The 12,412-nt window shown below is 35.0% G+C and overlaps 1 protein-coding gene across 1 annotated transcript; it reads left to right on the top strand.

Annotated features, from left to right (window-relative positions):
• The first annotated feature begins 7,082 nt into the window (after nucleotides 1-7,082).
• Nucleotides 7,083-7,448, top strand: LOC131053499 (non-specific lipid transfer protein GPI-anchored 15). Its single transcript, XM_057988117.2, has one exon. The coding sequence runs from the start codon at nucleotides 7,083-7,085 to the stop codon at nucleotides 7,446-7,448; it is 366 nt and encodes a 121-aa protein (XP_057844100.2).
• Nucleotides 7,449-12,412: the final 4,964 nt, after the last annotated feature.

Here is a 12,412-nt window from a genome sequence, read left to right as displayed (position 1 = left end):
TGAACCCTACCAAGATTGTCGAAAAATGCAAAATTTGAATTTTTGAAAAAGAGAGGGAAACTGAAATTTTGAATTTTATGATTTTAGAGGGAATGTCAAAAGCAATGCAAATTTTGAATTTTGAAAAATTGACTCAATTTCACGCAAAATTCAATTTTGAAAGCGGAAATTAAAGTTGTTGTAATTAAGCACTTAATTTCAAAAGTCACAAATTGTAAGAATTTGAATGAAGCACTGAAATTTTGAATGAATGCAAACACACTTTTCAAATTTAGGACAGTAAGAACACAATTTTGACACAAAATTTTAGTTTCAATGATTTTTGAATGTTTAAAAACCTTAATCCAAGCAATCACAAGACCAACTTTGACTGTAATTTTGAAGGTGTTAGAATTGATAAAATCAGCCAAAATTCTGGATTTTAGCAGGAAAATACAGTAAGATCTTGCTCCCGAAATTTTGAAAAAAATGTCGAGGACGATGGCGCTCAGCGCCACGGTCCTCACAACTTCTTTCCAAATTTTCAGGGATGAAAGATATTGTGATTTTATTGCGGAATCCAAAGTTACAGCTGATTTGGAGATGTTTTGATCGGTCAAATTGTCAGACAAAGGTTGAATCAAGAGGGTTTCAAAAATTAGGGTTTTGACATTTAACCACTTAATTTTCAAAATTAAAGCACAGATATGAATTGATAATTTGTAATAGAAGGGCAGATCTGAAACAAGCATTAATGATTAAATATTTCACAAGTTTAATTACTTAAAAAGAAAATTTAGGGTTTTTATGCAATCACCTCTAAAATTTTGCAAAAGATCAAACATGGAAATGTAATCAATTTTTTCAGATCTAAGCATGAAAAATCAGAAAGGATGTTCACGTCGGGTTCACCAAAATGTAAAGCGGAAAATCGCGATCGAACCCTAGTTGCACTCCCCTCTTCCAACTCCAACGAGAGAGAAGGGAGGTTCACTAGGGTTGATGGTTTTCACTTAGAGGAGAGACTTTACATTCCAAAGAGGGGTTGAAACCCACAAGATCCAATCCCACGCAATGCAAGATTGGATGCTAAATGTGTTTCAAGGGTTAAGATAGAAAGACTACCCTCTTTTGTAAAGAATGTTGATAGAAGAAATTAGCTAGGAATGCATAGAAAATGACAAAGATTCGCTTATAAACTGAGATAGGGATATAGGATGAAGCTGCGGACCTGGAATTAGCAGTAAAATGTCGATACGGCGCTGTCCTGCAAATTTGAGCGAAAGTTGTCAGGACGATGGCGCCCGGCGCCACGGTCCTCCGAAAAATCCGCGAAACGAAGGGGGATATGTTCGTCTCTGCACAAGGATTCCAGATCTTCAATTTCAGCCATGTACCTACAACCTACACACAGAAAAGCGAAGACGATTGGGGGGTTAGGGATTAGGGGTTTGCCTTTAGGTCAAACCCCGGTTTTGGAATTAACCAAGAAATGAGCAAGTGTTGTAAATGTAAATGACTGTAATGTAAAACAAGTACTAATACCTTGTTCTAAGGATGTTTGTATCCTTATGTGCGAAGGTTTAGATGTTGTATGTTGTTGTATGTTGTATGTGATCTCCTCTTCAATGGTTGAATCCTTGTCTTGAATGCAACACTTAGCCTTGAATGGAGACTTGAAATGATCAATTGCTTGAAGGAATGCTTGAATGCTTGAATGCTTGAGTATAATTTCCACGGCTTTTCCATCATGTCGAATGAAAGAGGAAAATGTAGTTTATATACTTGTCAATTAGGGCTGATAGACTGATTTTCCCGACCTTAGGCTGACCAGGAAAGTTTAATTTCCAATTTGCAAACAAAAAGACCCGAGACCCCTTAGGAGACCGGGCCCAAAATAGGACCCAGGGACCAGGGCGCTGGGCGCCCTGGTCCTGAGGGACCAAGGCGCTGGGCGCTCTGGTCCCACCTCCCGGGACAACAGGGTGCAAGGAGGTTCAGGCCAGGGTACTTGAAAAATGCAGTTTTTGGTGTCGTGAGCAAGTTTCGGGGTCTCCATTCAGGTTGCGTGTTGCGTCGCCATCGTGAAGACCGAAATGCAGTCGAAATTGCAAGTTTCACAATTTTAGGACGCTACACTTCCGCACACCACACACTATCTCTCCTGATCAATTCACTATCCTCATTGATCGTTCATGAACATACATATCAGAGGGCACAAATACAAAATAGTGTGTCGCCCAAGCCCAACATGTTATAAAGAAGATCAAGTTGGCCTTCGCAATACTTCTACATAATTCCTTTACATACTTTTGTTACCAATGCATATACCATGATTATCGAAAAAAGGGCAAGGATCATCCGAACTGAAGAGAATGAACCTATTGTCACAAGATTAAGCTCAATAGCTCTAAAATATAGACTCCACATGAACCAAGGAAACCACAATCACGAAAATTTAAGAGATAATTTTGATAGATACCAAAGTCGCTAACTGTTGATACCAAGACACATAATCAACAAGAATTCCTAACACCGAGATACCGAGAACTCAATGGGACCTCAAAAGGTCATCATCCAAGGTTGTCCATGCTGCATAATAACTTCTAACAAAAAAATGCAACATCTGAACTACACATGCATACTGACCGCATACAATCCTTGCATAACTATGTCCATAACATCCATGACATCTGGACCGATATCCGATTGTGCATACACTATTTGATATAGAACTAGATGACTGGTTTTATATCAATGATAACATTATTCACACAAGTCTAACACACTCAAATGGTTTGGAGTCATAGATTCCATAATATTTGTCTTACTATCCTTGAGCCCAAGTTGGATCATCTTTCTTGGTATATTATTTCTGAAGGCTTGCCTTTGGGCTCTCCCCTGAGGCATATGGGTATTCCTTATCCACATTGGCCTTTTTATGGACAACTTGAAACTTTCATACACCTCTTTTAGTTATATCACCATGCTCAAAATTTGTGGGGTTGGATTCATGATTTCTTTTTTCCTCTTCAATTAGAGCTCTTTTCTTGGCATATGGCTCTTCTTGGGTATTCACTTTGCATCCCCTTCAAATATATCCAAATTTGGCATGCTTTAAGGGCATAAATCCTCTTTACAATATGGAAAGATAGAAATGTTGTTTTATTTTCTCACAACTCAGTTAATATTCATGTTTTGATTTTACTAAAACATGTCTATGAAATAATGTGCTTCTTTAGATTCAAGTGCAAGCCAACAATGTTGTGTTGGAGATGGCTTACCTTCAGACCCTCCTTGAGCATTAGCAAAATGCTCCTTGTACGATTTCCAGAGTGCCTCTAGATCCTTTAGCTGACATTTTATAGTTCCTTCTGCCTCCCATGATTTCTCTCCACTCTGTGGTTGTCGACATGGATGTATCTCTTCACTTCACTATTTCTAGACCCCATGATCTGAGGGTCCTCATGACTAGTTTAGTGGGGGAAATTCTTTCAACAGGTGACACTTCACCTCTTTGCCTATGGGTGGGGCTAGGGGTTTGTGGACCTGATCCTTGGTGGTGCCAATGGGTAGTCAACTTCAGGTGGTGGCAGTAGTTAGTTAGCTCCCAGTGGTGATGGTGGATGGCTTAATTCCTCCAAAGGCTTCTCACGTTTAGCTCTAGCAATCCTACCCTCACAAGGATTAGTACATGGGAAAAGAAGATGTTGCTACTTAAGAAGGGTGATCCCTCTTGGATGACAACCCTAACCCTACTAATGTCTGGGGTACTAAGGATTGTAGAGATCCACCTCCTTTGACTACTACTTTAGCCACTTAGTAGTCTCTCTTGTGTTTTCTACTCTCTAAGCTTGGCCCATGTTTAATCTATTTTTTTATTATTTAGGCTTTAGCCATTTGACTCCTAAGGGGTGATCTTGTATCCCCCTACTTTTTTGTGTGAATAGTGTACTTTATCTTATTTAATGGAAATGGCTAAAATTCATCAAAATAAAAATATTTTATAGAAGTAAATATTTTATTCAAGATGAAGATCCAATGAATATACCAAAATGAATAACTAAATTCAAATATTAAAATATATCCATACAAAATCTCAAAAAATAAAATATAAAATTTTTGGGCACCTTTCTTGTCCATAATTCTTTTTAAAATATCTAGATCCCTAGATCATTATCTATTTCGTTGATCATGAAAATCATAAAATATTTTTTAACATTGAATTAATCATCAATTTTTAACCGTGGGCTAAATGAAACACAATACATAGACGAGTTACCAAGATAATTAGAAAAAAACCACTCATTGTGTCATATAGATTGAAAAAAAATTCTTAAATCCACGAATGTATAATGACGATTTTTTCTACCCAAAATAAATGAAATAAATACTAAAATAGTACATTTAAAACATCCATACAAAATTATAAGACATAATTAAAGAGGTGTGAAAATTTCTCCTTCCCAATTCTCCTTAAAAATTGAAGTTACAATTTCAAGAAAAAATAATACTACATCATGTGTTGCTTATCAGGGGAGAGAATCTAGAAGTTAACAATACATCATGTGTTGCTTATCAGGGGAGAGAATCTAGAAGTTAACAATACATCAGCATCCTAATTTCATATCTCTCAAAATTTCATGTGGACATTTCAAATTGCTCCTATTTTTTTATGGCAACTTGGTAGGTACTTTGCTTATAACTGAAATTTCAAGGTCACATCATTACAGATAATGCCACATCAACATTGTTTTTGTTGAGGTATCTAAAAAGACCCCCAAAAAGTTAGACTCTAACTAAATCATGTTTTATTGGTGTGCTCATGTCAAATCACATGATATTCTTTTTAAATATAAGAAATATATTCCATTGATTTATGAATTCTCATCATCAAAACTAACAATTCTTTTTTGAATTAAAGATAAAGTATCAAATAATTACATCATCACCATGCTAGTTCATGAGTTTGAATAACATGAGGTAAGCCAAAATATACACCGTGTCCAGATCTGAGATGCTCATACCCAATTTTTTTACAAAGGAGATATATCATGATTACAAACTTATAAATTGAGGAAGAGCCAATAACCAAAAAAGGATAAAGAGTCAGAGATCCTTGCTAATCAAAAGATATATCATTATCAGGTAGGCTGTTGTTTCCAATTGGCGGAATCCAAGCAGTCCATCCTTGTTCACCTTCTGTCCATACTTCAATCAGCCCGTTAACAATTTGTTCAACATGTGGATGAGTAATGTGTGTTCGGATTCGGTCTTCTTCTAGCATCCATCCTAGCTTGCCTATGTTCCAACTGATGCATGAGTCTTAGCGGGGCCTGCTCAAAGGCCGAATTGTTACTGCCAACCCAGCCCCATGAAAATCCATGAGACAATTCTTTCAGGTACACCACTGTAGAGCCATCCTTGATCCATTGGTCAAATTTTCCTTCGTCCAACCTGAGAACCACAGTGACCTGCATAGAGATTATGTGAAAAATGAGTCTCCGCAGAGACTCAGTAAGGTTTCTTGATTTACCAGTAAAAACATCATCATTATAAAATTTCCAAATCGGCCACAAAATCTCTAAAGAAAGATAAGACCAAAAGAGACCAGTCATCTTCTTACAACCTTTAATGAATCCAAAACAAGTCTCTAGACAAGAGAAGAAATTATCACCAAACTTAATCCCAAAGATCTTCCAAACTTCCTTAGCAAAAAGACAATAAAAAAAGACATGATTAACAGTTTCAGGTAGACGACAAATGTTATAGGAGAAGAAATTTTTCTCAAAATCTTTCAAGGGTAGTTTTTGAAGAATGCCATCCAAAGAATTTCTTTTTTTTTTGCTCTGATGGCCCTGACTAGAATCTCATAAAGTGATTAACCCAGACCTGCGGAAGCCAGACAAGGTTCCATGAGGTATTAAGGAAGTCAATGATGGAATAGCATTTAACAAGGAGTCATAAATAGTTTTAGCCTTAAGGAGGGGAAGGGGTGTGCCATCCAGCCAACAGAGAGAGATTGGGGAAGCAAGCTAAGGAGGGGAAGGGGTGTGCCATCCAGCCAACAGAGAGAGATTGGGGAAGCAAGCTAAGGAGGGGAAGGGGTGTGCCATCCAGCCAACAGAGAGAGATTGGGGAAGCAAGCCGAGGGGAGGGGGAGGAGGAAGCAGGAAAGGGCAAATAGGAGGGGGCAGGAGGAAGCAGGAAAGGGCAAATAGCATCTTTCAAGATATTATAGGTTCTAGATTGAGAGTGGGGGATATCAAAACAACTGGAGATCTCCTCCCATGAAAGCAGATTACCATTCCGAACAATATAATCCACAATCCTGGTGCCTTTATTGTGCCAATTGAGAGCAGAGCAACCTTGCAGTGTAGCAAGAGGCTTGTCATTGCGTTTCAAGTTCCACCATATGAACTTATCCCCTGAGAGGCGATCTGCATTGGTAGGAGATTTGATAAACTTCTTTATAACTTCTATTAATATTATATAAAACTATTTGTTTTGGATCAGATTTGACTAGAGCATGGCAACCAGCAATTCTTCAACGGAAGAATCTGTTCTCTAAGTTGGTCGATTCTCTACGCATTACCAATCTGTGTATTTGGTCAATTTACCGACCATTTAACTAAAAACCCCACTCCCAAATGGCGTTCCAAAATATAACACAGTTTTTAAAGCCTAAAACCGCTTTCCTGGACGCTGCCATTCTTTAAATTAATCATTTAACAAATATTCTCTTTACCTAATAAATTATATAAAAATAACGAATTCGATCTATTTTATAAATTAGAAAACAGAAACAGAAAAATAAAAATAAAAATTGAAGTAGCTAGACTGCTTACAACGAATTTTCACCTAAATGTACTTAAATTAATCAAACCCGTTAAAAGGAAACCTGTTTGGTGAACCAAATCTGCCACCATTCTCTTCCATGTACAAAGACGACTTTGAATTCCAGTTACGCTATCTAAATTCCACTCTATAAGATCCTAATCTTCCATTCACAATCTCACAAACCCAATACTGCATCGTTCATTTTATAGTCTCTGAAGAAATTCCGTAATCTTTCCCTAATTCCCGAGCTTATTATCTTTTCAATGGCAGGTCTAATGGAATGCCCTCAACGATTGCCTTCATTAATATTAACTGTGGTGGTAATAATAGCAGGAGCTGCAGATTATGGCGGTGTGGTGGCTCAATCTTCAGGCTGTGCAACTTCTATGGCAACACTTTCTCCATGTTTGGGATATATCACAAGTAATATTTCCAGCTCAACTCCATCACAGGACTGTTGTACTGCCTTATCTTCCGTAGTTCAGGGCAGCGTGATGTGTCTGTGCCAGCTGTTTAGTGCCTTAAATCCGCTGGGCATTCCCATTAATCAGACAAGGGCTCTGGCTCTGCCAGGCTCTTGCAACATCGCCACTCCACCACTCACTCAATGCGATGGTAAATTAACTTAAATGTTTCTTAAAGTCATTTTACCTTTCAATTTCAAAGAAGAATTTGTAATTTATAGACTTCTTCGTGTTTGACAACAGTTGCAGGGGCTCCAGCTGCTTCTCCACCTACAGGTATGTTTACATTTTTCAACCTGGCTTAAATGTTACATACATCTGTAATTAAATGGTAATAATGTATTGGGTGGTTATTCTTGATCATGTACAAGAGTAACAACTCATTAGTGTTTTCTTGTTGGAGTAATGGTCAAATCTTATGGATTAATGGTCACTTATAATAACGTATATTGGATTTTGGTGTTACATAATATGTATTGGGCTGTTCTTCTTGTTCAAGAATAACACCCAACAGTGTTTTCTTGTTAGATTAACAATTTTATCCTTGGAAAATCGATCTTATGAATTAATTGTTACTCTGAGGATAGATATGGTGATTTGAAAATTCATTACCACCTGTGAATTCTGATGTAATGACAAATCGACAATTGTATAACAGAAAAATTAATATAATTTAATGGCTGTGCTTTCAGATTCTAGTGCACCACCAGCAACGGAAACTACTCCTTCCTCTTCCCCTGCAACACCAAATGCAGACCCTCCATCATCTAATTCGCCATCTTTACTACCTCCTACAACTTCGATAGGAGGAATTTCTCCAACAGCCAGAGAGAAGCCAAGATCTAACGCAGGAACCCTTTTCAAAGCATCCACCATTATCAGTACTTTGGCAGTAGCAATGGTGGCGATCAGTGTTTGTTGAGCATCTTTCTTCTATATCTGTGTTGAATATACCATCATGAACCTGAGTGTATTGTGGAGGGCATAGAAGTCATTCAGCAGCTTCTGGCTATTTGGCGAGTTGTCAACTAGAATTGTATGCATTAGTGATGTCTTGAGTGTTGCAGCCATTCTTTTTTCCTTCAAATAAATAAGGATATACGCATCCACCTACTGAAGAGTATTTGCTATGATGTAGCATGCTTTATATTGATAAGCTTATGAACTATAAAGACACGAGCTCAATTCTAAGATAGCTTCAACAATGTCGTGTATAATTCAAATGTTGTAGATAAAATCATTTAAGTTTAAATTGACATCCATGAAATTATAAATTGTTCAGGTCATAATATTTATAGAATCTATCAATGCTTCTTCGTATCAACTAAGTTCCAAATACATCCATTATTTGTCAACATCATATGGTGAGAGGGTAATAATGCAAAGAGAAATCAAATCATAATGCAAAGAAAAATCAAATACTTTGTGATTTATATTATTTGTGAGTTATATTATAAATTAATTGATATTGTTAAATTAATTATAATGTATTATATTCAATATATAATGTGATCATTAAATTTTGATAATTTATTGTTGACTTTGTTTATATAAATTTTATTTTATGTCTTAATATCAAGTCAATGATCTAAGTAATTTAATAGTTTAATTTTTTTACAAGTTCTTTAGTTACTATTTTTTTGTCTCTATTTATGAAAATGGTCACATGACTTATAGGAGTGAAATGACCTTTTATGTTGCTCTCTTCACCCTCTTCCTTGACTACAACAATTTGTATCTTTTATAAAGACACAACCAAAGGGTCCCATGAAGGAGTTTCATATGTATCCTGGAACAAAGAAAAACATGATAAATAGAAACACACCACAAATTGACACAAGATATACTCTAGGAAAACCATCAATGAGGAAAAGATCTAGCCTCCTAGAGATCTCTTAACATATCATTGAATCCTAAAGCACATTATAATTCACTATAACTATTTGTATCGCATATCAAGTTGATGACCACTCAAAGCATCAATACGTAGACCTCTAATCCTAGCCCACCACTTCCAAACTTGTCACAAGAATTGCTTTCAAGTACATAATACCACTATAAATTCCCAAAATCCTTTATCACAAGCTTAGACTGTATTTAATACTCTTTGTTGTCTCACTTTAATTCACTAACCTTATTTCGTTTCTATTATACTTATTGTCTACTCCATCCCTGATATTTTCCTTAATGCATATAGTGGACGATGATTTATCCTTTATCTCCCATGTTGATCCTTCAACAACTATAAGTAATGTATGGATGGTAGTCTCCCTTCTCAAAGACGATCCACATTGACTACAAGGTGGCACAAAGCTCTAGGCCACATGAAATGTATATTCAACCAAGTGTAAATAATGTCTACCTCTAAATGAAATGATAAATCAAGGGAATTGTAAGATTAGAATTAGAAAAGGTTGCATAAACCCTCAAAGGCAACTGGAAAACCTCATATTTATGTTAAAGATCCAATCTTACTCAATGAAGAATGAAATCTAAGACAAGAAATAACAGAATTAAAATAAAATTATACCTTATAGATTTCATGTATAATTATATCCATTGTTCTTTTCCAGTTCCTAAATTTTTTTTTTTCTCTCAAATTTTGATTATGGATAAAAGCATAAAAGCATAAAAGCTCAAAAGATGATAATGGTTTAGACTATTGAAGTTTTGAAGACTGTGGTTAGATTGAAATAAGAAGATGGTTCAAATTTATAGATAATTTAGGGTTAATGGATAGCTAGGATTGAAAAGGGATTCGGGAAATTAATGGGGGAGATTGGAGGAGAGGAGAAGTTAAGTGGAGAGGAAGTGAGTTAACTGAAAATAAATAATGGAAATCATTTATTTTTAACAAAAGCTACCTTTTTGAAAGTGGAGGAAGGGAGGAGTGAGGAATAAGTTAGGTGGAGAAAGATAGGAAAGAATTGAAATTAAATAAAGAAATATTTATTAAAAAAATAAAATGAATAGAACAATTTAGAGAGATGAAATTGTAAGTGTGAGTCATGAGTTGAAAGGTGCGAGAATTAAGTGGAAGGAAAAAATTAGCAACTTAAGTGCTAAGTGAGGTAAGAATAAATTATTAAAATTTATTTATTTCACCCACATATATGGTAATTAAATACATTCAAAATTTATTCAATTATGTGATGATATTAGATTAAGGGATTAAACAATTAAAATTAATTATTTAATCATAGAAGAATAATCAGTTTAGTAGGATTAACTAATTTATATAATTATTTAATCATAGAAGAATGATTAGTTTAGACATGATTGATTAATTAAAGAGGAAAAATTAAATTTAATTAAATAATAAAAATTATTTAAATAAATATTAGAAGAAATAATAATTAAATAACTAAATAAATTAATAAAGGGATGAAATAATTAAAAATAATGAATTAATCATGAAATAATAATTAGTTAGGTTAGTAGGATTAAATAATTTGGATATAATTATTTAATCATAGAAGAATGATTGGTTTGGACGAGATTGATTGATTAAAGGGGATAATAGACTTTAATTAAATAATATAAATTAAATTAATTTAGGATTAGAAAAAAAGATAACGAAAAAATTAAAAATTATTTAATTATAGGGAACTAGAAAAAAAGATAGATCTAATTAAATAATTTTTGGACAAAAAGTGAGTGAAAAGTTGTTACAGATCTAGGACAATTTTTATTGTCTACAAGAATATCCTCATACGATGCCCCTCATAGTTTTCCTAGACCTAATATAACTCCACGAGAACTCCTTAGTTGGTAAAATCCACAAAATGCTAGTATAATGGAAAACCATGTAAGGTTGTTAGCCTACTTGAGACTCAAAGACCATGCTACATACTAGTAGTGACCCATGTGAACATCACTACCTCGTGCTTAAATATCACACTCTCCAAATTGTAATACCTAACAACCATTTGTAGTGAAATATGACCTACATTTGAATAAATAGTGAAAACCAAAAAAAGTAAGACATGTTAGTTTTGGTCTGTAGTGTCATAAATTGTACACCCTTGCTAGGGTGGTACAATTTCACACTTAGTCTAGCACCTGCCTTAGTGTGTTTTGCATCTTGCATTTATAATCTCTTTTAAGCATTTAATTAATTAATTTAATTAAATCTAAATTCGTAATTCATCACTTCACATATTATAAAATTGGGCCCTTTACCTTAAGTGTGCCCCTTTTTATTTTATTACTTTCATAAATCATTTAATCATAAACCCTAATTATGTCTTATTTTGACCTTTAAGGCTTGATTTCGTATATCAAAACACCTTGGAATCAACTGTAACTTTGGGATTCACTCTAATATCATCATATCTAACAACCTCAAAAATTTTGTGAAAAGTCGGTTGGACCATGTTGAAAGTGCACATGGTCCTCAATTTTTTTCCCGAAATTTCGGGAGCATAATCCTATGATATAATAACATTTAACCCCAAAAGACTGGTGGTAAATTCAAATCCTAGGTCAGCCTAAACATGAAATTAAGGTCTAGGGTTTCATACTTAAGAGCTCTTTTTCTTCATTTGAAGGGGTCTTCTTCTGAGAATCAAAGAGAAGGTTTTTGGAGCATAAAGATCCTTCTTTGCAACGAAAGAGTAGATATTTGAAGTCTTCAAAAAAATTAAACATTCATCCATCAAACATTCATCAAGCATCATTTTATCAATTGGGGGCTTTTGAAGATGTAGAAGAACAATAGGAGTTCACCGACTAAAGATTGGCTTGTACCTCTTCCTTGGGTTGGTTATGGTTTCATGTTGTTTTCATGTCTTTGTATGAGCTTCATTTTGATTCATATTCATGCTTTAGATCACTTTGAATCATGGATTTAGAGCATTCACTTTTTTAATTATAAGCAATTAGGGTTTACTCTTTAGGGTTGCTCTAGATTGTTTGTTTTCATTTTAGGATCTTACACACACACACAAGGTTCTAGAACACACATTTTTAGTACATTATTGGTTATTTGTTGAGGTGGGAACCACCAAAATAAGGCTTTGAATAAGGCAAAACCCTATATAGCCACTTGAAACCCTCTTTTTCAGCTACAGGTACAGGTTTGGATCCGAGCATCGCTGGAAGTCTCAAGACCAACAGAGCACACAAAG

The sequence above is a fragment of the Cryptomeria japonica genome, chromosome 7 (assembly GCF_030272615.1).
Source record: "Cryptomeria japonica chromosome 7, Sugi_1.0, whole genome shotgun sequence".
Classification (NCBI taxonomy): Eukaryota; Viridiplantae; Streptophyta; class Pinopsida; order Cupressales; family Cupressaceae; genus Cryptomeria; species Cryptomeria japonica.
The sequence above is the reverse complement of the archived record's forward strand: the minus strand, read 5'-3'. Positions and strand labels throughout refer to the sequence as shown.